Source organism: Rhineura floridana, chromosome 5, assembly GCF_030035675.1.
Source record: "Rhineura floridana isolate rRhiFlo1 chromosome 5, rRhiFlo1.hap2, whole genome shotgun sequence".
NCBI classification, from domain to species: domain Eukaryota; kingdom Metazoa; phylum Chordata; class Lepidosauria; order Squamata; family Rhineuridae; genus Rhineura; species Rhineura floridana.
In genome coordinates this window covers 169,138,643-169,162,245 of record NC_084484.1, presented here as the reverse complement: position 1 = coordinate 169,162,245, position 23,603 = coordinate 169,138,643, and the positions used below count along the sequence as shown (strand labels likewise).

Genomic DNA, 23,603 nt, shown 5'->3' with positions numbered 1-23,603 from the left:
AAAAAGGAAAATGCATCCCCAACAAGCCTCTCCCCCGCAGACTCATAAGATCCCCCACTCTCCTCCAGTACAGGCATGAGGAGAGCAGAAGCTTACACTTCCAATTTTGATTAATTATATAGTTCAGCATATGTGGCCACTTATGTTTGCCAGTGAAAGAGAGAGAATGCATCACCAGAAAAGAGAACAAAATAGTTAGATTAATTAATATATATATATATATATATATATATATATATATATATTATATTAATATTATATCTATATAATTTATATTATAGTTGCCCATTTGGAAATTATTATAATTTAAGTAGAAATATAATGGGTTGTGTTCAGCTAAGTTCTACTCAGAGTAGACCCATTGAAATTAATGAACCTAAGTTAGTCACGTCTATTAAATTCAATGGGTCTACTTTTATGACTAGCATTGAATACCACCCATTACATCTCTCCGTAGTAGGGAAGGCTATAACCAGGTGACCTGTGTACCAGGTCAGTCTGCTATCAGATGCTAACTCTAGATGGGCAACATCAAGCCCCCCCCTCCCTTCTTAGGGTTGTTTATCTTTAAACTGGCAGCAAACCGAGGACACCTTCAAATAGAGGACTGTCGTCTATAAATTAGGACACATAGCCTCCCTACTGTTGACAGTCCTTTATATATGTCTGCATGGACTTTTTCCATTACATAAACTGAAGGAGGGTTACAAGTTCAACAAAAGCAAGCAAGCAATCAAGGCACTCCACACAATAAATCATCAAAGAACAACAAATTCATAACCGCAGCAAATGCATAAGTAGATTAAACTGCTTCAAAGGCTTTTTGGGAACAGGAACAGCTTCACGTTGTCTGGAAAGAGTTCAAACAAACATTGACTCAGTGGGACTGGGAAAGGAGGAATATGTTAATAGTGGTGCCACAACAGGGAAGGCCTTGCTTCTTGTGACTATGAACCAAACTTCCAAAAAGGTGCAAGGCATGGAACACGGCCTCACTCAAAGAGCTATGGGTGCAAGGAGGCTTGCACCATCTATGATCATAGGTGAAATGTGATTTAGATTTGTTAGTTGCTTGTTACCAGAAGATCTTCAAGCAACTTACAACATTCTTAAAAACAAAAATAAACACAACACACTATAAAAAAAAACAATAAAGCAACAACAACAACCCCCATATAGCCACAGGAAGCTTTGGCAGCATACTAACAACAAAACAACATCATCACAGTCTATCAACTTCCTGGGAAAAAGTCTTCACATGGCGCCAAAAGATGTCAATGAAAGTAACAGGCAGACCTCGCCGGAGAGTATATTCCATAGACAGGGAGCCACAACTGAAAAGGCCCTCTTAAAATAATAATAATAATAATTCACTAATAGGCAAAAAACCTTGCGGTTTAAGAACATACCTATAGCCCACAGATATTTCTATCAAACTTTTAAAAGCAGGGAAATTGGGCAGCTATAGTGAATGCACCAGGGGAGCAGGAGACCTGACCTCCTCTCTGAGATATTGGACTGCCCTACAAATTTGTCAAAATGCAAACTCTCGTGGCTGTATCATATACCATTGCAATTTTCCTTCCATTTGCTCACAGTTCTTCTGTTTTTGTGCATTCATCTCTTTTTTCTTTCTGAGCTAAGGAAATGAGCACTCTGTCATCTTTCATTATTTTACAAACATCCCATTTGCTGGGAAGGATGTTTGCCTTAAACAGAAAGGCTGCCAGATATGAAACTGAGACTATTGTCAACAGGGTGGCCAGCATTGTGACTATCTTAAATGGGAACAGCTGAATGTAGGCCCCATCTACAAGAAAGCATCCTGGGTAATGGATGACTGGGGGGATTTTCAGGGAGGGCTCCCCTGCTAGTAGGCGCAGCAGGAGCCCAAACAGGAACCCAGCAGCTGAACCATAGGTGTTGGTGCTGGGAATGAAGAGGACGCAGCATAGCTGGGGAAAGAGGAGGGCATACACTAGCTCTCCCCCAAGAAACCAAAGGTCATAAATGGAATGGGAGTAAAAAGCCAGGGCTGCTGACACTGCTCCAAAGGCCACCATGGACGCTCTCATTGCCCAAAGTACATCATTCTCTGTTGCCTGAAAAAAGAGGAAGGGGGAGAGAGAGGATTTTATTTTACTATTTATTTATTACGACATTTATCACCCACCTTTCCTCCAAGGAGCTCAAGGTGGTGTAGGTGGTTCTTCCCCTCCTCCCCATTTTATCCTAACAACAACCCTTTGAGGTAGATTAGGCTGAGAGACAGTGACTGGTCAAGGCCACCCATCAAGCTTCATGGCTGACTCAGGATTTGAACCCTGGTCTCCCAGGTCCTAGTCCAACACACTAACTGTGCTGGTTCTTTTTTACTAAGCTAACTTTGGTTAAAAACAAAACCTTGTCTTTCTTGGATTTAAGTTGGCCTTGAATAGATTGTTACTGGTATTTGTCAGACAGTGGAAACTCCCAGTAACCCCCCCCCCCCTTAGTTTAATAATGGCTTTTTAAAAACCTACAGGATACTCTTTTGCTGGTAAAATTAATTGCTTACCACAAACCCCAAGAACAGGATGCATTTATTTCAGCTAACAAGATAATGAGATGAGTCTTGTGATATCTTTTATGAAAAACTACAAATCCATTTCCTGTTATCATTTTTATAGCTTAACTCTGTCTAACTGCTGGCTTCTTACTAATACATGTCATTGTGTTCTCGGATACATATTTTCGTTGTGACCTTTTGTCTTCTCTCTTCTTCTTCTCTTGCCGATTGAAAGGGACAAACTAGTCTGACTTTGCATTTAACATGCAGGTTTTTTAACATGCAGATTTTACGGGGTGGGGTAAGGAATCATCGACAGGATCCAAGCAGGCATGGAGAGGGGATTTAAGCTTTTCTTCTCCTGCTGCGGTCCTGAGGAAAATCCCCCATCTGAAGCTAGCATTTAATTGGAAAAAATCCCCCCTGTTATCATAGTTCCAGAGTCCAGCAGCAATCAAGGCTGCACACAGATCATACATTTAAAGAACTAGAAAAAGGTCTTATCCAGGGGTGTAATTGTCTGGAGTCACAGAGTGGGGTTTTACACCCCTTACTTTTTGGGGAGCAGGGTCCCAACCAATGCCCCATGTATGAGCCAATCATCGTGAAAAGGGAGCATGTTAGCCATGAAAGGAGATGAGTCTGCCACTGAGAAGACTCTTCTCAGTAGCTAATACACAGTTTCCCCTTTCATGCTGATTAGCTCCTAGGGATGTAGTGGAGTGTGGACTCAGAGGTGACACGGAGAAGTGGAAAGGGGCTGTGGTTGTGAGGGGGCATGGCTGTGACTATCATGAAGGGACCCTGCACTTTTGAATTTGCCACTACACTACTGGCCTTACCAGAGGGAAGTGACCCAAAGGTTTTTTTAATGCTGGCTAAACTATCCAAGCATCCGGGAATGCAACTCAGAGGAGTTGGGGCACGGAGGCAGATTGGCTCCAGTAGCTGGACTAGGAGTAATTGGCTGGGGTGGAGGTTTTGGGAAATTGGCCTGAGGGGAGAGCCTCTTAGAGGGTGGGGTTAGCAATGGTGCCTCTGGAGTCTTTAGAACCCATCAGCAAGCACCTTGAACGTCCCAAAATAACTATCAGTATTCCCCTTTGTAAATATTACCCCTTTAATAAACCTACAACATATAGTTTTAAGATTTATCCTGTCTTTCAGTCTTTGTGTCCATCTCATGCCTAAGGAGGGTTAAAAAATATTCTATGTGAATTGGTGGCAGTGGAGAGTTAAGGAAGCCTATGTGTACGTGAAGTGAGTTGAGGGACCTGGAGATCCCTGACACCCTATACGAAATATAAGTTCTCCACAAGGGGATGGAGTCTGGGAGAGGTAGTGTGGGGGCAGTGGCTTAAAAAGGCTCAGTTTGCTTTCGACCTTTGTTGGAGCAAGTTGCTCACTTGGAGCTCTCTGTGGTTCTTTAACACCTGGCCTGCCTTGCTCTGTGGACTCCCAGCCATGACACCCATCGATGCCAACATTAGTAGTCAATAGCTCACCTTTGTCCGAAGAACTTTCCTATAGATGTTGTGAGCAAACATGGAGCTGGCAGAAAGCAAGGCGGAATCCCCAGAAGACATCACAGCAGCAGCCAAGGCACCCAAGCCCCCGATGGAGATATACAGTGGACAGAGATGGTGGAGAACTAATGGAAGTATGAGGGCAGACTCTCCTCTGTCATTGGGACTGGGTAGGCCATAGTCAGTCTGGTTCCAGTCTCAGAAAGGAAATAGAGAAGAATAATCTATGTTAAAAGGCATGCTCAGATTTCAACATAAGAGTTAATGTATGCAGAGTAAGGATATGCTAGAATTCTGCCCAATGTAGATTTGGTACCAAATTTTCCATTAATTTGCTTATTCTCTATTGTTCTGGATCAGATTTTTATGTAGTGATTTTCCGTGGCTATTTTTGAAAACAGATTTTTTTAAAATTGCCTCTAAAATATTAAGAACAAAATTTTTATCTACATTTCCTTTCATTTATTGATATCTCCATTCAAAAAAGTTTTCAATATTGATATTTTGAAAGGAGAAACTTTAAAATGATCAATATTAATATTAATATTTTTGCAAGGAAAAAAACCAGATCAGTAACACAAACCGACAAAAAATGAACTCAAATCGATACTGGCCTGTTAGGTTGACAGAATGCTTTTGAACTGGCAACAGCCAACAGATCCCACCCCTAATGCTGAGAAACAGGAAGTTTTCTCTGTCACTGCTGCCAACAGGAACTAAACTGGTTAGGTTAGGCTGGGGCCAGCATGTCTTTGAACAAAATTTGGAATCCCTAAAATTCATCACCTGAGGCTGCAGCTACTCTACCCCTATAGCATGGATAGGGAGGTTGTGGTCCTCCGGATGGGGCTGGACTAAATTCCCATGATCCTTGACAATTGGCTATGCTGGCTGGAACTAATGGGAGTTTGAGGGCCATAGTTCCCCACCCAGAGCTTGGAATATTATTTTTAAAAAGCAATAAATTACAGTTACAGTTACATGGCCCAAAAAAGTAGTAATTACCGTTACAATTACAATTGCTCTGAAAATAACTGATTACTTTACTTTTCCTCCAAAGTAATCACTACAATTACATTTCAGTTACTTTAAAAAAACACCTACAAGGTGCTGGCCTTGGCTGCTGCACATCTAAGTAGCCTAAAACAACATTAAAAATAAACAAACACATACAGAGGTAGTAGAATAATTATTTTTATTCATAAGATAGCAATGGTGGTCTCTCTGCTGGTAAGGGTGGTGGGGAGGGAGGCAGAGGCCACTACTCAGATCTTTACACGTCAAACCAAGTGCAACCCCCTCACTCAGCCAGCCAGCATAATTTCTCTCTCTTAACCACCTCCCAGACCCTGCCCTGCCACCAACTAAGGGACACTCACTCAAGCAAACATTTTCCCCTGAGATGCAAAAAAGTTAAAATACTACAAATGCAGCACAGTAGCCAGAGAGGGTGGGGGACGCCACTTTGTGTGCCAAGTGCAAACACAGTATTCTCACACACATGCACACGCACACACACACATACGTTGTCATCTTTCACCTCCACAGTTCTTTATCTCCATTCTGCTGCTGCCTCCTTCTCCTCCTTTATCCATGTTCTTGACCTCCGGATCCTTCTTCCCTCCACTTCATTCTTCACCACCACTATCCATTTTTAAAAACAATTGTTTTCTCCACTCCACCCCGTCTCACTCTCCGCCTCCTCCCTCATCGCCTCCTACCCATCCACAGAGCATGAGGAAAGAGCAACACTGCACAGAAGCCCAGTTTGAGGCACATGATTTTCATCCACAGATCAGAGGAGCAGAAGACTTCCCCTGCTCCCCCCCAAGTAATGCCCAAAAGTAATTCTGGAAACGTTACAATTACTCCACAAAAGTAGTAAAATTACTCCTAGTTCTATTACAATCAAAATGTAAAGGAATTACCCACTCGTTACTCAAAAAAGTAATGAATTACAAGTAATTCATTACTTGTAACTAGTTACTTCCAAGTTCTGTCCCCACCCCACCCCTCCTTATATCAAACCTTGTGCCATGTTTGATGCATGTTTGTACAACAAATCATGCCCTGCTTTGGTTACTAACATCTATCCATGCAATACATCTTCTAGAAGCAGGTATTGCACTCACCCCAATTCTCTAAGAGTTGAGAACTTTAGAAGAGGATTTGCCAAATTCATGGAAGATAAGGCTATCAGTGGCTACTGGCCACAATAGCTGTGTTCTGTCACCTCTGAATATCCATTAATAGAATCACAGGGCTGGTTCACATATGAGCCTAGATCCACATTAAAAATGCTGCTTTTTCCATCGTGATTGATTCTGACAGTTCACATACTTCCGCCCTCGCTACGAATAAATTGGCTGTAGCATTCACACGCATGTGCATTTATTACTATCAGTGTTTCCTTGTTGCTGCGTCCACACATTAGCATGTTAAGTGTGGAGGTGGAGAAGGGGCGGTGTTTCCCTAAACGAAGGGAGGAATAGGCGCTTGAAAGAAAGGGAATCACTCCCACCCGTGGCTGTTAGGCTGTCCCTGTGTGAGATTGGTGTGCCTTTGGCACCCCGGGACAAGCCTCAGCATGCGTTCTGGGAAACATAAAAAAACCCCAAACAATTATCTTTAGAGAGACATTAAAAGCAGCTACTAAAGGAAGCATTGATAGTTTAATATTATCGCTCTCTGTGAGATACATCCAGATTAACCCCCAATATCTACAGCAAGGGGCCTGAAACTGTGAAAACCCTTCTCCTTGAAACTGAGGAATTATTTGCTTGCCTTTTAGAAAGGCGGTTGAACCTTTTTTTAAAATCTGCCCTCAGAGATTTCTCCTCAGGGAAGAGAGGTGTGTAGAGGCGGCAAAGGACACTTTCAGATTGTCACTAATTGCAGGTGGGATGTACCAGCAAATTCAGGTTGTGCAAGTCAAGCTGATTTGGAGCTTTAATTAAAGCTGATTTGGAGGGGGCCAGAACTACTAAGGCCCCCTCTGCCAATCTTAACATCCAAGAGGGTCTTTAAGGAGGGAAGCACCTTGGTAATAGTGAGTGGTATCCAGTATTCCTATTCTGCTAGCGCAAGAGACTTCTGTTTGTGAAATAGAACTTTCCCGTTGTCACGGAGAGTTGGGAAGGTTAAGGTTAAATTTTAGGAAATGCATTAAATCAGTGGTTCTCCAACTTTTTTTCTCCATGGACCTCTTGAAAATTGCTGAGAGTCTTGGAGGACCACTTAATGATCTTCTTGCCTGTTGTTGCAATTGTGATGTACTATGCTAGATGCTTTATGGTTTTTAATTGCATTGTTACAGACACGCCACAGACCACCTGAATGAAGCTCATGGACCACAGGTGGTCTGTGGACTAAAGTTTGGGTATCCCTGCATTAAATGTTTAAGTTGATCTTCTGTTGCACCCCAAGACCACAGTGGTTCTTCTGGAGTCCTGCTACCCTTCCTCAGCCGTCTGTCTTAAATGAGCAACCAAGGTTGACCTTCGTGACCCTTGTTTCATCCCTGACAGCATCCTGATGCAGTGTAAGCAACTGTGTCAATTTCAGCGGCGTCACTAGCGGGAGTGTGGGGGGGTGCGGACCTCCGGTGCGCGACCTCCCAGGGGCATGGACAAGGTGGCTGGACTTGTGTGTGCGCATGCATGTGCGTGCACACTCAAGACCAGCCACCCTGTCCATGCCCCTGGGAGGGTGTGCGTCGGAGGGGCACCCAGCTGGAGAAGGCCTGGGAATGCCGGTGCGCCTCCCTTGCCCTGCCGACGCTGCTCCCGGTCTCGCCTGCCCGCTCGCCCGCCTCCAAGGAGTTGGAGCAGCCTTGCCGGGCAACGGCGCGGGGCAGGGTGGCTCTGGGTGTCACCTCCCCTCATGGTGACACCCGGGTGCGGGCCGCATCCTCCGCACCCCAGTAGTGACGCCCCTGGTCAATTTCACAGGCAAAGGTCTATAAAGGTTTAGCCAGGTCCTGTCCTCAGGGTCTTCAATTGGAGTCAGCTGGGTAAAGCCACCTGAAGTCGATGGTAGTCATCTTCCAGGAAGGAAGAAGGAAAGTCTGCTGGTTTTAGGCTACCCTAGGCCTGCAACACCTAAGAGAAGCTTCCTGTCTGTATTAGTAAGTAAGGCAAGTTTAGAAGTTAGAAGCAACTTTTTATTGTTTATTTTATGGCAGTTCCGTGTTCTGTATCCTTGCCTTGGGCCTTTTAGCCAAACTACAGTAGAGCCCTACTGGTCTATGTTCAGTAGGTGGTGTCAGTTAACTATCCATTGGGGATATTAAATTGCAGGTTTAATACCGGTATAAAAGGTGGGGCATTTAGATGCCCAGGTTAATTGATCTTCTTAGTGACTGCCAGGGGGTGCCAGGATACAGAGAGAGAGGGTAAGGGCTCTCTTAAGGACCTCCGGGGATGTCACACCCATCCTCTCCTCTCCTCTGGGAGGCCCTCTGGGGCAGATTTCCCTGCTATTGTCAACCTTTCCTATTTGTTATTGCTCATCAAGCAGATTTACCTGTGGAGGCAGCAACAGCGCCAATGAGGACAGAAGGGATAGCCATGACAAAGCACCCAACTCCGGAAAGATAGGAGATGAGCCTGCCTTCTCTTGAAGAAGAAGCCGAGAGGACTCGCTGGAAATAGGTTTGCCACGGGATACCCCCCAGAACCTGGAAGATAAGCAGAGTCTTAAGAATGTACACCTGGCTCAGCCAGGCCAAAAGGTTAATCTAGCCCAGCACTTTTTAGGAACATAGAAAGCTGCCATATGCAGAGTCTGACCATTGGTCTATCTGGCTCAGTATTGCCTACATTGACTGGCAGAGGCTCTCCAGGGTTTGGGGAAGGGCCATAGCTGAGAGGTAGAGCATCTGCCTTGCATGCAGCATGTTTCAATCCCCAGCCTTTCTAGGTAGGTCTGGGAGAGGCTCCTGTCTGAAACCCTCAAGAGGTGATGCCAGCCAGTGTAGGCAATACTGAGCTAGAGGGACCAATGGCTCTTACTCAGTATAAGGCAGCTGCCCATGTTTCCCCAAAATCTGCTCCAGAGGTACATAAATTTGGGGAACACATCAATGTTGGTGCCTGCTGTATTCCAGGGGGGACTTTTGTCCACAAAATAGCGCCATTGCACAGAACACCCACCTCTGTGTTAACACAAAGACAGATATATCCTTTACGACAGGTGTGTGTGCGTGTGTATTCCGACTTATGGCAACCCTATGAATAAGGTTTTCATGAGGCTAAGAGGCAGTGACTGGCCCAAGGTCACCCAGTGAGCTTCATGGCTATGTGGGGATTCGAACCCTGGTCTCCCAGGTCTTAGTCCAGCACCTTAACTACTATACCATACTGGCTTTCTACAACAGGAGTAGGGAACTGGATCTGGACAGCAGGCTAGATGCTTAATTCCCCCACCCTTCATGGACCATCCTCAACAGATGGTGGGGCCACCCACCTGACAACGTTCAAATTTTATTTTATTATTTATTTATTAAATTTATTAGTCGCCCATCTGGCTGGCTGTCCAGCCGCTCTGGGCGACGTAAAAAATAAAAACATACAAATTGAATTGTAGTGAGCTCCTTCGAAATCTGTTAGCAGTTTGGATTCAGACTGTGCCTGTAAACAGACGTTTTCCCTCCGCAGACATAGCAGACATTTCCCCATCTCATCTAATACAATCATTCCTATGGTCTGGCCAGAAAAAAAGTGGTGTGGCAAGCACAAATTTCCTGTCCACTTGCTTCTTACCAAATATAAGAAGTCATCCAGCCACCTTCCAACATACTGCATCTCTACTTTTCCAATCCAAGGTGCTTGGAATGAGTTGGAGGCAGCAGTGTAGGATATGCTTTCTGTTGCAGAGTTCATGATAGCGAATGGGATACAGATCCACTTGCAGTAAAAACAGAAATATCAGAATTATTTCAATGCTTTCTCTATCACATTCCCTCAAGAATACCAGCCTCGACTTCTGCCTTGCAAAATACTCTATGCACTTCCACACTGACCTAAGTGGTATCTGGAGATGGGTAAATCTGCCCATTTCACTTTCTCTCCCTTTCTCTTTCTTCCAATCTTAAGATCAGTTCTCCACATTTCAACATCAATTTTCAATTTTTTTAAAAGTCCTTACAAAAATTTATCAGCGATTTTCTCCTAAATTATACATTTTTGTATGCAATTTTGCCTAATATACATATTTTAGCAAAGCAATTTCTCCCAAGATACTGCATTTTTGTATGATGTTTTCTTGATACATGCATTTCTATGCACACCTTACCCCACTATATGCATTTTTGTCCACATTACTTGGTTGGAATAGTGCACTGCAAAATTCAAAGAATTTCAAAGGATGGCTGTGTTTTGGTCCACAGTGTATTGTTTTGGAAAGTGCTAGATTCACCTTTAAATGTGTACTGAACTGATTTCTCCTCCATCCCTAGTGGTGCCCAAATGTTTACCAATTGCATTATGTTTAGGGCCTGGTTGTTGGCCTCACCCATCCGTGGGTCATGGCTGCTATTTATAGCTTTGTTGCTGAAGCCAATGTAGGAACATGCGCTAGGAGTCAAAAGTCCCAAAACATGGATCTCAGACCACAGTCTAAAGGCACATAGGAAGCTGCCTTACACTGAGTCAGACCATTGGTCCATCTAGCCCAGTGTTGTCTACACTGATTGGCAGTGTCTCTCCAGGGTTTCAGACAAGAAGCTTTTTTCCAACCCTACTTGCGGACGCTGGAGTTTGAACCTGGGACCATTTGTGTGTGCTGCCACTGAGCTATGACCCCTCCTCATGATGCAGTGACCTTAGTGAAGCTAAACAGAGCTGTACTTGGTCCATCACTGAGAGACGACCTGGGAATGGTGAGGACCAGTACTGGCCAACCTGTTTATTGAGCATCCATCCTGATTTCTAGCACAAGTCAGAAATTGAATGGGCCTGTCCTAGCCTTTTATACCCATCAAAGCCCCACAGAGATTCAAACCACACCCCATGTGTGTTGAATGTAGTTCTGAATTCTTAAGCAATCGAATATTTCAAGAGAGTTGTAAAATAGTAATATTAGGACTTACCAGACTGACCGTTATAAAGGCCAGTTGTATTACATCTGTATATGCAACTGAATACAGACCTCCTAACAAAGTATAGAGTATAACTGTGCATGCAGAGAGAATGATGGCTAAATAATCCTGGATATCCAAAATGACCTTCATGGTTGCTCCTATGAAGAAAGGACAATTTGAGCTACAGCAGAAAATATAGTGCTATACAATTTCCCTTACATAATTATGCTAGCACAGGGGTGGGGAACTTTTGGCCCCCCAGATATTGACAAACTACAACTCCCATTAGCCCCAGCAAGCATTCCCAATGGCTAGGGATATTATAGTACAGGAAAATCTGGAAGACCAAAGGTTCCCCACATCTGTATTAGTGCACAGCACATGTGAAAGTATCATTTCTTTAGAAATACAAGCATAAACACTGACCAGCCCTCTGCAACTTGCTGTCTTACAAGATGTTGCTAGACTACAATTCTAATCATCAGACTGTGACAACTGGCCATACTGGCTGGGGCTTACAGGAGTAGTAGTCCAAAGCATCTGGAGGACTACAGGCTGGTGAAGATTGTTCTAGACATAATCAGCACTTTCAGATGTGCAGCCACTATCAATTCTGATTGTACTCCAGGGAGGGTATGAAGTAGGGCTGGTGAGGGATGTAGCTTAAGATGGGGTGTGGCCTGGGAGAGACCCAAGGGTCAGATAGAGAGGCCGGGAGGGCCACATTTGCTCCCAGGCCTGAGGTGGCTCATCCCTGATTTAGGGCAAATCACTTCACCTATCTTCCGCCTCTCACTTTTCACAGCTGTAGAAATGTTAAGTCAGATGGAGTGGGAATGTCAGCTGCAAAGATTCCTGCACCATAATAAAAGAACTCGTCATGTCTGAAAATGCCTTCAGAGATCAATAAATCACTGATCGGATGAAAGGCAGTGGAGGCTCGTTCAACTGGGCGACTGGAGCACTGCCCCACCAACCTCAGCTAGCCCCTCCTCCATGCCTTCTTACTTCCAGCTAGACCAGGGTGTGGCCCTGCCTGTCACCCTCCTTCTCCTTAGTCTCTCTGTGTTGTGCCTTGTAGAACTCAGAAGGGAGGAGAACAGGGACAAAACTCGAAGTTGGCTCCACCTATAATTGGCTCTGGCTCCACCTACGCTTGGGCTCCCTGCTTTCCGCCCCACTAGTCCCAATGGGCACCAGCCACCAATGATGCAAGCCCTGTCTCCACTGTCTTGACTTCATAGTGGCTATATTTAAGTTTCATTCTTTAAGACAATGAAGCAAAAGATTAGTTACCTAAAGAAGCAAGGATAGCTGCAAACCAGAATACGTCCGCTATCAAAGGTGGAAGAAACAGGAGGCTTCCCATCACATTCCCATATGCTTCTTGGATTGGATCCATCATTGTCACGTAATTCTTTGATCTCATTGGATTGACAAAGAAGAGCCCACCTGTTAAAAACCAGTTGTATCACAATCATTTGGGGAGGGGATGGAATAATTATTTTTATATACCCTACATTTCTTCAGCTCAAGGTGACATACCTGGCCCCTTAGTTCTTCTTCTGAGGCCCCTCTCCAGGTTTCCCCTCTGAGGGAGGCGCAGAGGACAGTGACAAGAGAAAGGGCCTTTTTAGTTGTGGCTCCCTACCTGTGGAATTTGTGTCCCAGTGAGGTCCACCTGGCGCCTTCCTTGACATCTTTTTGATGCCGGGTGAAGACTCATCTTTTTTCCCAGGCATTTGATAGGCTGAGATGGTTGGTTGTATTAGTGTGCTGCCAACATTTTACGTGGCTATATGGGGGGCGGTTGTTGTTTTATTGTTCCGTTTTTATGGTATGGTATATTTACTTTTTGTTTTAAGAATGTTGTAAGTTGCTTGGAGACCTTTGGGTAGCCAACAACAACATCATCATCATCGTCATCATAGATCCCCTCCCATTTAATCCTCACAACAAGCCTGTAAGATAGCTTAGGGTGAGAGTGTGACTAGCCTGAGATAACCTAGTAAGCTTCATAGCTGAGTGGAGATCTGAACCGGAGTCTCCTCAGTCTTGACCCAGCACTCTAACCTAGGAGTAGCCAACATGATGCTCTCTAGAGATTGTTGGACTACAAGTCCCATCAGCCCCAGATAGCATGGCTAATGATCAGGGATGATGGGAGCTGCAGTCCAACAATATCTGGAGGGCACTACATTGATGACTCCAGCACTAACCATTATGCCCCACTGTGAAATGAGCCATTCTCAAAGGTTAATATGATATCATATAAACCGAGGCTGAACTCTGATGACAGAGGTGCTGTGGATAAGTAGTTCCCAGGTCCAGAAATTAGGGAGATGTTCTGGATGGGGTAGCATTCCTCTTAAGGAAGTGCCTAGCTTGGGAGCACTCCTCAGCTTGAAGTTGTCACTGGAAGCCCAGGTGGCCTCAGGGGTGTGGAGTGCTTATATCCAGCTATGGCTGGCTCATCAGCTACATCAGCTCCTGGACCAGGACAGACTGGCATCAGTGACCAATGCTCAGATTTTGATTATTGCACTGTGTTGTACATGGGGCTGCCCTTGAAGACAGTCTGGAGGTTGCAGCTAGCGCAGAACATTGCCACCAGTTATAAAATCTGGCAAGAAGGGATCATATCATTATCATATCATCATAAGAAGGGATCTCCAGTTGCTGCTTCTTAATGCCAGATCGGTAAATAATAAAACCTCCCTCATCCATGATTTAATTATGGATGAGGCGGCCGATCTGGCATGTATTACCGAAACCTGGGTGAGCGATCTGGGAGGTATTAATCTCTCCCAGTTGTGCCCACCTGGATATTCGGTCCAGCATCTGGGTAGATCCGAGGGTCGGGGAGGGGGAATCGCTGTGGTCTATAAAAGTTCCATTCCCCTCATTAGGCACCCTATCCAGGTGGCTAATGGCCTGGAGTGTCTGCACATAACGTTGGGTCAGCGAGACAGACTGGGAATACTGTTGGTGTACCGTCCACCCTGCTGCCTAACAGCTTCCCTAACTGAGCTGACGGAGGTGGTCTCGGATTTGGTGTTGCGATCCCCCAAGCTTTTGGTATTGGGGGATCTCAACATCCATGCCGAGGCCGCTTTGTCTGGAGCGGCTCAGGACTTCATGGCCTCCATGACAGCCATGGGGCTGTCTCAATTTGTTACTGGCCCTACGCATGTGTCAGGACATACTCTAGACTTGATTTTTGCCACTGGGTTAGGGGATGGTGATCTGGGAGTGAGGAATCTTACATCTATTCCTTTGTCATGGACAGATCACTGCCTATTGAGATTTAGACTCACATTGTCTTCTCCCCTCTGCAAGGGTGGAGGACCGATTAAGATGGTCTGTCCCCGGAGACTAATGAATCCTGAGGGATTTCAAAGGGCTCTAGGGAATTTTCCGGCTGATAAAACTGACGATTCTGTCGAAACCCTGGTCACTCTGTGGAATACGGAATTGACCCGGGCAGTTGACACAATCGCCCCGGTGCGCCCTCTCCGTTGCAGAGCTCAATTGGCTCCTTGGTTTACCTCGGAGCTAAGAGTGATGAAGCAAGAAAGGAGACGGCTTGAGTGCAAATGGAGGCGAACTCCCGACTGCTGTAATTATGCTCTTGTGAAGGCCTCTACCAGACGTTATGTGAAGGCGGTGAGGGTAGCAAAGAAGCAGTACTTTGCTGCCTCTATTCAGTCATCTTGTAACTGCCCTGCAGAACTTTATAAAGTTGTCCGGGGACTTCTACACTCTGGTCCTCCGGATGCAATACAACCATCGATAGTCCGCTGTAATGAGTTTGCGAGGCACTTCCAAGATAAGATCATTAACATCCGCCGGGACCTTGACTCCAATATTGTAGCAGTTGAATCTAATGAGGTGTCCAGAACACAGTCTTGTCCGGTTTTATTGGATGAGTTTCAGTTGGTACAGCTCGAGGATGTGGACAAGGTGCTCGGACAGGTGCGGGCGTCCACTTCTGCTCTGGATCCTTGCCCCTCATGGCTAATAAAAGCTAGCAGGAATGGAACAGCCGGTTGGGCCAAGGAGGTGATTAATGCCTCTTTACGAGAGGGAGTGGTCCCACTCTGCCTGAAACAGGCAGTGGTGAGACCGCTCCTAAAAAAGCCCTCCTTGGACCCTGATAATTTTAACAACTATAGACCGGTAGCAAATGTTCCATTCCTGGGCAAGGTTCTAGAGCGCGTGGTCGCTCACCAACTCCAGGCTCTCTTGGATGAAACTGATTATCTGGACCCATTTCAATCGGGCTTTCGGCCGGGGTTTGGTACAGAAACGGCCTTGGTCGCCCTGTATGATGACCTCTGTCGGGAGAAAGACAGAGGGAGTGTAACTCTGTTGGTTCTCCTTGATCTCTCGGTGGCTTTTGATACCATCAACCATGGTATCCTTCTGGGGCGACTCACGGACCTGGGAATTGGAGGCACTGCTTGGCAGTGGCTGCACTCCTATCTTGGGAATCGCCTCCAGAAGGTGATGCTTGGGGAGCATTACTCGAGTCCCTGGGTACTCCAATATGGGGTCCCGCAGGGTTCAGTTCTGTCCCCCATGCTCTTTAATATCTATATGAAGCCGCTGGGTGAGGTCATCAGGAGTTTTGAAGTGCGTTCTCAGCAATATGCTGATGATACGCAGCTCTACTTCTCCTTTTCATCTTCTTCAGGTGAGGCTGTCAATGTACTGAACCGCTGCCTGGCCGCGATAATGGACTGGATGAGAGCTAATAAACTGAAACTCAATCCTGACAAGACTGAGATGCTGTTGGTGGGGGGGTACTCTGCCCAGGTGGTTGATGTCAGACCTGCCCTGGATGGGGTTACACTCCCCCTAAAGGAGCAGGTCCGCAGTTTGGGGGTCTTATTAGATCCGCTCCTGTCACTTGAGGCTCAGGTAGCCTCGGTGGCACGGAATGCATTCTACCAGCTTCAGCTGGTAGCCCAACTACGACCCTATCTGGACAGGGAGAACCTCGCCTCAGTTATTCACGCTCTGGTAACCTCTAGATTGGATTACTGTAATGCACTCTACGTAGGGTTACCTTTGAAGACGATTCGGAAACTTCAGCTAGTGCAGAATGCTGCGGCCAGAGTTCTTACTGGGACGAAGAAATTCGACCATATAACACCTATTCTGGCCCAACTGCACTGGCTACCTATATGTTTCCGGGCCAGATTCAAAGTGTTGGTTCTTACCTATAAAGCTCTTAACGGCATCGGACCGCAATATCTGATGGAACGCCTCTCTCACTATATACCTACCCGTTCACTGCGCTCGACATCTAAGGCCCTTCTCCGGGTCCCAACCCATAGGGAGGCCCGGAGAACAACAATTAGATCTAGGGCCTTTTCAGTGGTGGCCCCCGAATTATGGAATGCCCTCCCAGATGAGATACGCCTGGCGCCTTCTTTGTTATCTTTTCGGCGCCAGGTAAAAACCTACCTCTTCGCCCAGGCATTTTAAACTTAAATTTAATTTTATTTTAAACTTAACTGTAACTGTATTTTTATTTTATTCGTATTTTAATTTTGTTTTTAAATAAGTTTTATATTGTATGTTTTAATCCACACTTGTTTGTTTTTAAATGTGGTTTTATTTTGCTGTACACCGCCCTGAGAGCTTGTTGCTATAGGGCGGTTTAAAAGCGTAATTAAATAAATAAATAAATAAATAAAATAAATATTACACAGATCCAGAGAACTTTACACTGTCTGCCCATTAGTCACTGGACCCAATTCAAGGGGTTAGTAATGGTGCCCTATACAACCTGGGACCCAAGTACTTAACAGGACCCCTATACCTTCCAGCCCATGACTTAAGATCTAGATAGGAGGCCCTGTTCATGATGCTGTCAATGGCTAAGATCCATGGGACAGTGGCATAAGATACAGTCTTCTCTGTGGTGGTCCATGTCTATGGAACTTCCTCCTGATTAAGATTCAGTTGTTCCCCACATTGTCGACAATTAGGCATTAAATTAAAACACACATTTTGTCAGGCTTTTGGTGGTTAGCTATATAATTCAACAGAGAGTGTTTTTCATCTGCTGCTCTGATTTTGAGATGTGATTAATTTGTTATTTTAATTGTTACGTTCTTAAGATTGTTGTTAGTCCCACTGGACACCATCAGGAAGAAAGACAGGGTATAAGAATAACAAACAAACAAACAAACATGCCACTATGAGGACCAATTCAAAGATATTTGGGTGCATAGAAGGATGAAAAATCTGCACATGCTGATTTCCTGACTCATGGCAAATGAGTCTTGCACACATTCGCTGCCATCTGGTGTCGCCTTCAGATTTTGGTAGCACAAGAGGCACTTTTGAGCATTTGCCAATGTACACTGGAAACTGAACATTGCACTTGGCTGTCTCTAAATGGCATCCCCAAGAGATCAGCATATGACTGGTTGGCAATTCTCAGGAATATCTGTATTTCTGGTCAACTTACCAAAATATGTTCTAGGAAAGTGCAATCTTGTAGTGGATTAATTCTAGTGGTTTAGAAGTTGCTGCAGGCTTTTGTACTTCACCATCATTTTGTTTAGCTTTGCTCTTACCTGTGCTTGATGAAGAACCCAGTGAATCTCATAAGAACATAAGAACATAAGAAGAGCCTGCTGGATCAGGCCAGTGGCCCATCTAGTCCAGCATCCTGTTCTCACAGTGGCCAACCAGGTGCCTGGGGGAAGCCCGCAAGCAGGACCCGAGTGCAAGAACACTCTCCCCTCCTGAGGCTTCCGGCAACTGGTTTTCAGAAGCATGCTGCCTCTGACTAGGGTGGCAGAGCACAGCCATCATGGCTAGTAGCCATTGATAGCCCTGTCCTCCATGAATTGGTCTAATCTTCTTTTAAAGCCATCCAAGCTGGTGGCCATTACTGCATCTTGTGGGAGCAAATTCCATAGTTTAACTATGCGCTGAGTAAAGAAGTACTTCCTTTTGTCTGTCCTGAATCTTCCAACATTCAGCTTCTTTGAATGTCCACGAGTTCTAGTATTATGAGAGAGGGAGAAGAACTTTTCTCTATCCACTTTCTCAATGCCATGCATAATTTTATACACTTCTATCATGTCTCCTCTGACCCGCCTTTTCTCTAAACTAAAAAGCCCCAAATGCTGCAACCTTTCCTCGTAAGGGAGTCGTTCCATCCCCTTGATCATTCTGGTTGCCCTCTTCTGAACCTTTTCCAACTCTAGAATATCCTTTCTGAGATGAGGCGACCAGAACTGTACACAGTATTCCAAATGCGGCCGCACCATAGATTTATACAACGGCATTATGATATCGGCTGTTTTATTTTCAATACCTTTCCTAATTATCGCTAGCATGGAATTTGCCTTTTTCACAGCTGCCGCACACTGGGTCGACATTTTCATCGTGCTGTCCACCACAACCCCGAGGTCTCTCTCCTGGTCGGTCACCGCCAGTTCAGACCCCATGAGCGTATATGTGAAATTAAGATTTTTTGCTCCAATATGCATAATTTTACACTTGTTTATATTGAATTGCATTTGCCATTTTTCCACCCATTTACTCAGTTTGGAGAGGTCTTTTTGGAGCTCTTCACAATTCCTTTTTGTTTTAACAACCCTGAACAATTTAGTGTCGTCAGCAAACTTGGCCACTTCACTGTTCACTCCTAATTCTAGGTCATTAATGAACAAGTTGAAAAGTACAGGTCCCAATACCGATCCTTGAGGGACTCCACTTTCTACAGCCCTCCATTGGGAGAACTGTCCGTTTATTCATACTCTCTGCTTTCTGCTACTCAACCAATTCCTTATCCACAAGAGGACCTCTCCTCTTATTCCATGACTGCTAAGCTTCCTCAGAAGCCTTTGGTGAGGTACCTTGTCAAACGCTTTTTGAAAGTCTAAGTACACTATGTCCACTGGATCACCTCTATCTATATGCTTGTTGACACTCTCAAAGAATTCTAATAGGTTACTGAGACAGGACTTTCCCTTGCAGAAGCCATGCTGGCTCTGCTTCAGCAAGGCTTGTTCTTCTATGTGCTTGGTTAATCTAGCTTTAATCATACTTTCTACCAGTTTTCCAGGGACAGAAGTTAAGCTAACTGGCCTGTAATTTCCGGGATCCCCTCTGGATCCCTTTTTGAAGATTGGCGTTACATTTGCCACTTTCCAGTCCTCAGGCACGGAGGAGGACCAAAGGGACAAGTTACATATTTTAGTTAGCAGATCAGCAATTTCACCTTTGAGTTCTTTGAGAACTCTCGGGTGGATGCCATCCGGGCCCGGTGATTTGTCAGTTTTTATATTATCCATTAAGCTTAGAACTTCCTCTCTCGTTACCACTATTTGTCTCAGTTCCTCAGAATCCCTTCCTGCAAATGTTGGTTCAGGTTCAGGGATCTGCCCTATATCTTCCGCTGTGAAGACAGATGCAAAGAATTCATTTAGCTTCTCTGCAATCTCCTTATCGTTCTTTAGGACACCTTTGACTCCCTTATCATCCAAGGGTCCAATTGTCTCCCTAGATGGTCTCCTGCTTTGAATGTATTTATAGAATTTTTTGTTGCTGGTTTTTATGTTCTTAGCAATGTGCTCCTCAAATTCTTTTTTAGCATCCCTTATTGTCTTCTTGAATTTCTTTTGCCAGAGTTTGTGTTCTTTTTTATTTTCTTCATTTGGACAAGACTTCCATTTTCTGAAGGAAGACTTTTTGCCTCTAAGAGCTTCCTTGACTTTCTCAAAAACTGGCAGCAAATTCTAAACCACTAGAAAGGAAAGGAGTTTGTATGGTTGCATAGCTAGATTAAGGGACCTTTCATGTGGGATAAAAGGCAATTCATGAAGAAAGCAGTGTTAATCATATTCAAATTTTTGTACTTCCCTTGGTTAGGTTTTTCAGTATTCCCAATTCTGAGGGGGAAATCCACAAGATTATCAAATTCTGAGGGGGAAATCCACAAGATTATCAAATAAATTATTGCATATTTAAGCTTTTGGAAATTTTTACCAAGAAGGAGGGACAAAGCAAATCCTGCTGGGGCTTGAACCCACACTAGCCCTCTTGAAGAAAGATAGACAATTTCAGCGGTGCCGTTAATATATGCGCCTCCAACCCATGTGGCTGAAAGAAAGCAGAAGAAACATGCTTAAAGGTGGTATTCACGCAAAATGAATAATCCAGCTAAAAAACACTATTTTCATTTTCCAGTAAAAGCAACTGTGTTACATTTGCTTTTAGCTCCTATTCCTATCTGCTGGTATAGCACAGTGGGGAGGAGAGCCTGGCTGGGGAGTCCAGAGTCTGTGAGTTCAAATCCCCACTCATGTCTCCTGGGTGTCAAGGGCCAGCTAAAGATCACCCCCATAGTGAGTGGTGCAAGGGTTACATGTAGGGTTGCCAGGTTCAGGGCCTGAGACTGATCCTGTATCTTTAAGAGAAGAGAAAGTCAGCCAAGTGCAGGTATTCTTGCAACACTGTAATGGGAAAAACCACAAGGTGGAATTCTCCTTCCTCCCCTGCACAACTTTTAAAGATACAAAAGACCTCTTGGAGGGTGGGCCTGGCAACAGGTCAGGGCACTCCTTGAACTGGGCGAGATAGAAATCAAATAATAAATAATTACATAAATAATTTTGAATGCTTTCATAAACTATAAATGAAGCGGGACCTGCAATACAATGCTGCAGTGTATACTCAACTCCTGCCATCCAACTTTCTTCCTCCAGGATACTATCTGTATAAAGCTGAAGCAAGGTGTCCCATGGCCCCCTTTTCTGATTTTCTTTTCCTACTGACAGTCCATATTTCATGGCTACTGAATGAGCTCAAACCCTGTTGGGCTGTTTGGGGAGGATTGTCCCATTAGGAATTTTCTTTTTGTATTTTTGCAAACCTCAGGCCTCTCAAAACATGCTGATATGACCCTCTTGTTTCTCAGTGGCCTGGCTTTCTCTCCATTTCTATCAGCAGTCACTTCCTGCACTAGCTTTTAGATGCACGAATGATGATGTTGATGTATGTTGCTTTACATCTGAAATACCCTGTGTGGCACTCATGAGAACCATTGCAGTGGTGGCTGGTTCCCACTGGGAATGGTAGGGCGGAAGCCAGGGAGCCCAACAGCAGGCGGAGTCAGAGCCAATGACAGGCAATGATAACTAACTCTAGTTTTGTCCCCATCTTCCTCCCTGCTGAGTTCCACAAGGGCAAAATTCAGACTACAGAGGAGAAAGTCTCCCAGGCATTTTAGCATGTGTTTTTAAATTGCTTTTTGAAAATGTGTTTTTAAATTTGTATATTTGTTTTTAACGTTTTTAATTGTTGTAAACCTCCCAGAGAGCTTCAGCTATGGAGCTGTATACAAATGCAATAAATAAATAAATAAATAAAATTGACAGGTCAGGCCACTCCTTGAGCTGGTCAGAAGTAAGAATGCAGGCAGATGGGAACTGCCTGAGGGCAGACTGAAGGGTGCTGGGGCAGTGCCCCCTTTGCCCCAAACGACCAGCCTCCACTGCCTTTTTGGTGACCTCCATGGTCCCCTGCCCCTTCCAAATATTATTTCTAAAATATATATTTTTGCTTTGCAGGGCTTGGTTTTGGGGGGAGGAGGTCCTGTTATTTTTGTTTGTGTTTGGATCCTTCGGGGGTTATAGGATAGTATCACCAGCTTTTCTGCTTTGAAATAGGCATTTTGTGGTGCCCATGAAACTCTTTCTTTGATTTCCAAATATGTCCTCAGATCCAAAACTGTGGGAGGCCCCTATTCTACATCCTTTTTGAAATGTTTGTACTTACCAGTTGCTGTGGACAGTCCAATGCAAAAGTTCATCTTCCTGTGTCCCACCATGGCTACTTCACTGGGCTTTGTGTTTTCCTCCTTCTTGCCCTTCCGGGAAGCCCATATCCCAGTTGCTAAAGTAATGGCATAAAAAACAATCAGAGCCACCAAGCCACTCACGTTCAAAGCCATTTTCTTCAGATCTCAGCAGCTGCAAATTTCTGGTTGTGGAGCACAATTCAAGCCTTGAAAGTTTGTGTTTTGTGAAAATAATCTTATGCCAAAAAACCCAAAACCTGATGAACAGCTAGTATCTGAACTGCGGTGTGTGAAAAGTGGAAACAGAACAGCCACAACCTTGTAGTCAAGGCACAGGACTCTACCCCTCTCCAGCCAGACAAAACAATCTCAACTCTGTCCTTAAATACAGGGGGAGGGAGGTTAATGGAACAAAAATAAATGTTCATTTACTTTCTGGTTTACAAATTTCACATCTAATAAGTAAAGAGCCAGTGTAGACACTGTGGTTGCCAAATGAGTGCATGGAGAATGATATAGTGTAGAGCTGGTAGTCTTTATTTGGGTAGTCTTTTTACCCCTCTGGGCCACATGAAGTGCTCATGGACATCCCACCCTTTCTTTATCCTGACCCTTGAAATCTGAGATATGTGTTTTTAGGATCCATCCTATTCCTATGACTGTAATTTGTTTTAACTGTTTCTAATATTGAATTTTAAATTGTTGTAAACCCCCTGGGACCTGCTGGTGAACAAGGGGTAATAATAGTAATAGTAGCAGCAGCAGCAGCAGCAGCAACAACAATAATTAGAGATGGAAAGATCTGTCAGTTTCAATTCTCCCAGTTTTTCATTCTTCCATTCTTAAATTCTTTTTTCCATATTTCTGCAGCAAGTTGTGATTTTTTTTAAATCCTCATGAAAATGCTTCCACATTTTAGTGCAAATTTCTCTTAATAAATACATCTTTGTAGGCAGTTTTGAGTACTGTATATGTTTTTGTGAGCAATTTCTCCTAATATAATGCATTTTATATTATGCATCATGGGTATATTATGCATTTATATTATGCAGTGGCAGCGTTGTTAGAGGGCTTCTGGCGAGAGATTCGGGTGGCAGCGGTAGGGAGCCGCATCCAGACTGGAGGCAGAAGCAGCTGTACAAAGTGTGGAGCGTGGAACTCGATGGGCTGCCGGAGCCCGCAGAGTGCCCAGAGTCACCCTTCTGCCTCTCACCGCTACTTCTGCCACCCCCGCTAACACCACCTCCTCTTCCTTGGTGGTGCGGCCTGCGCCCATGGTGCCGCATTCCTCCCCTGGCAGCTCCACATCCTCCCCCAGCCGCAGCTTCATCCTCGCTGGCTCCCACGACACGACGCTGGCAGGCATCAGGACTCAAGCTGCAGGAGCTGGCGCCACCAAAAAGACCATGGAGCCGGAATTGTGACATTGAGATGCAAAACACTGCAGGAAAAAAGATGGATGTCTTTTTAAGACACGGTCTTCAATTCTGAGTTTCCCTCCTGGATATTTTTTTCCTTAATAATGTTATTTGTTATTTCGTTTAATTTTTGTAAATTGTATTGCTTTCATTGATGTGTTTATTTTTCTTTGTAAGCTGCCTTGAGGGCCTTTGGCCA

At 44.6% G+C, this 23,603-nt stretch overlaps 1 protein-coding gene across 1 annotated transcript; it reads right to left on the bottom strand.

The window, feature by feature from the left end:
- Positions 1-290: 290 nt before the first annotated feature.
- LOC133386006 (high affinity choline transporter 1-like) lies at positions 291-22,165 on the bottom strand. The gene is made up of 8 exons (XM_061629616.1): positions 21,965-22,165; positions 20,174-20,287; positions 12,452-12,607; positions 11,165-11,313; positions 9,837-9,980; positions 8,599-8,752; positions 4,054-4,271; positions 291-2,102 (listed from the first exon to the last, which is right to left on the bottom strand). The coding sequence occupies exons 1-8, from the start codon at positions 22,137-22,139 to the stop codon at positions 1,593-1,595; spliced, it is 1,620 nt and encodes a 539-aa protein (XP_061485600.1). The 5' UTR covers positions 22,140-22,165; the 3' UTR covers positions 291-1,592.
- Positions 22,166-23,603: the final 1,438 nt, after the last annotated feature.

Coding starts and splice junctions, on each gene's coding strand:
- LOC133386006 (XM_061629616.1), bottom strand. CDS start 22,139: ATGGCTTTGAACGTGAGTGGCTTGGTGGCTCTGATTGTTTTTTATGCC. Junction 20,288..21,964: donor TGGACTGTCCACAGCAACTG/GTAAGTACAAAC, acceptor GCTTTCTTTCAG/CCACATGGGTTGGAGGCGCA. Junction 11,314..12,451: donor AGCTATCCTTGCTTCTTTAG/GTAACTAATCTT, acceptor CTTTCTTCATAG/GAGCAACCATGAAGGTCATT.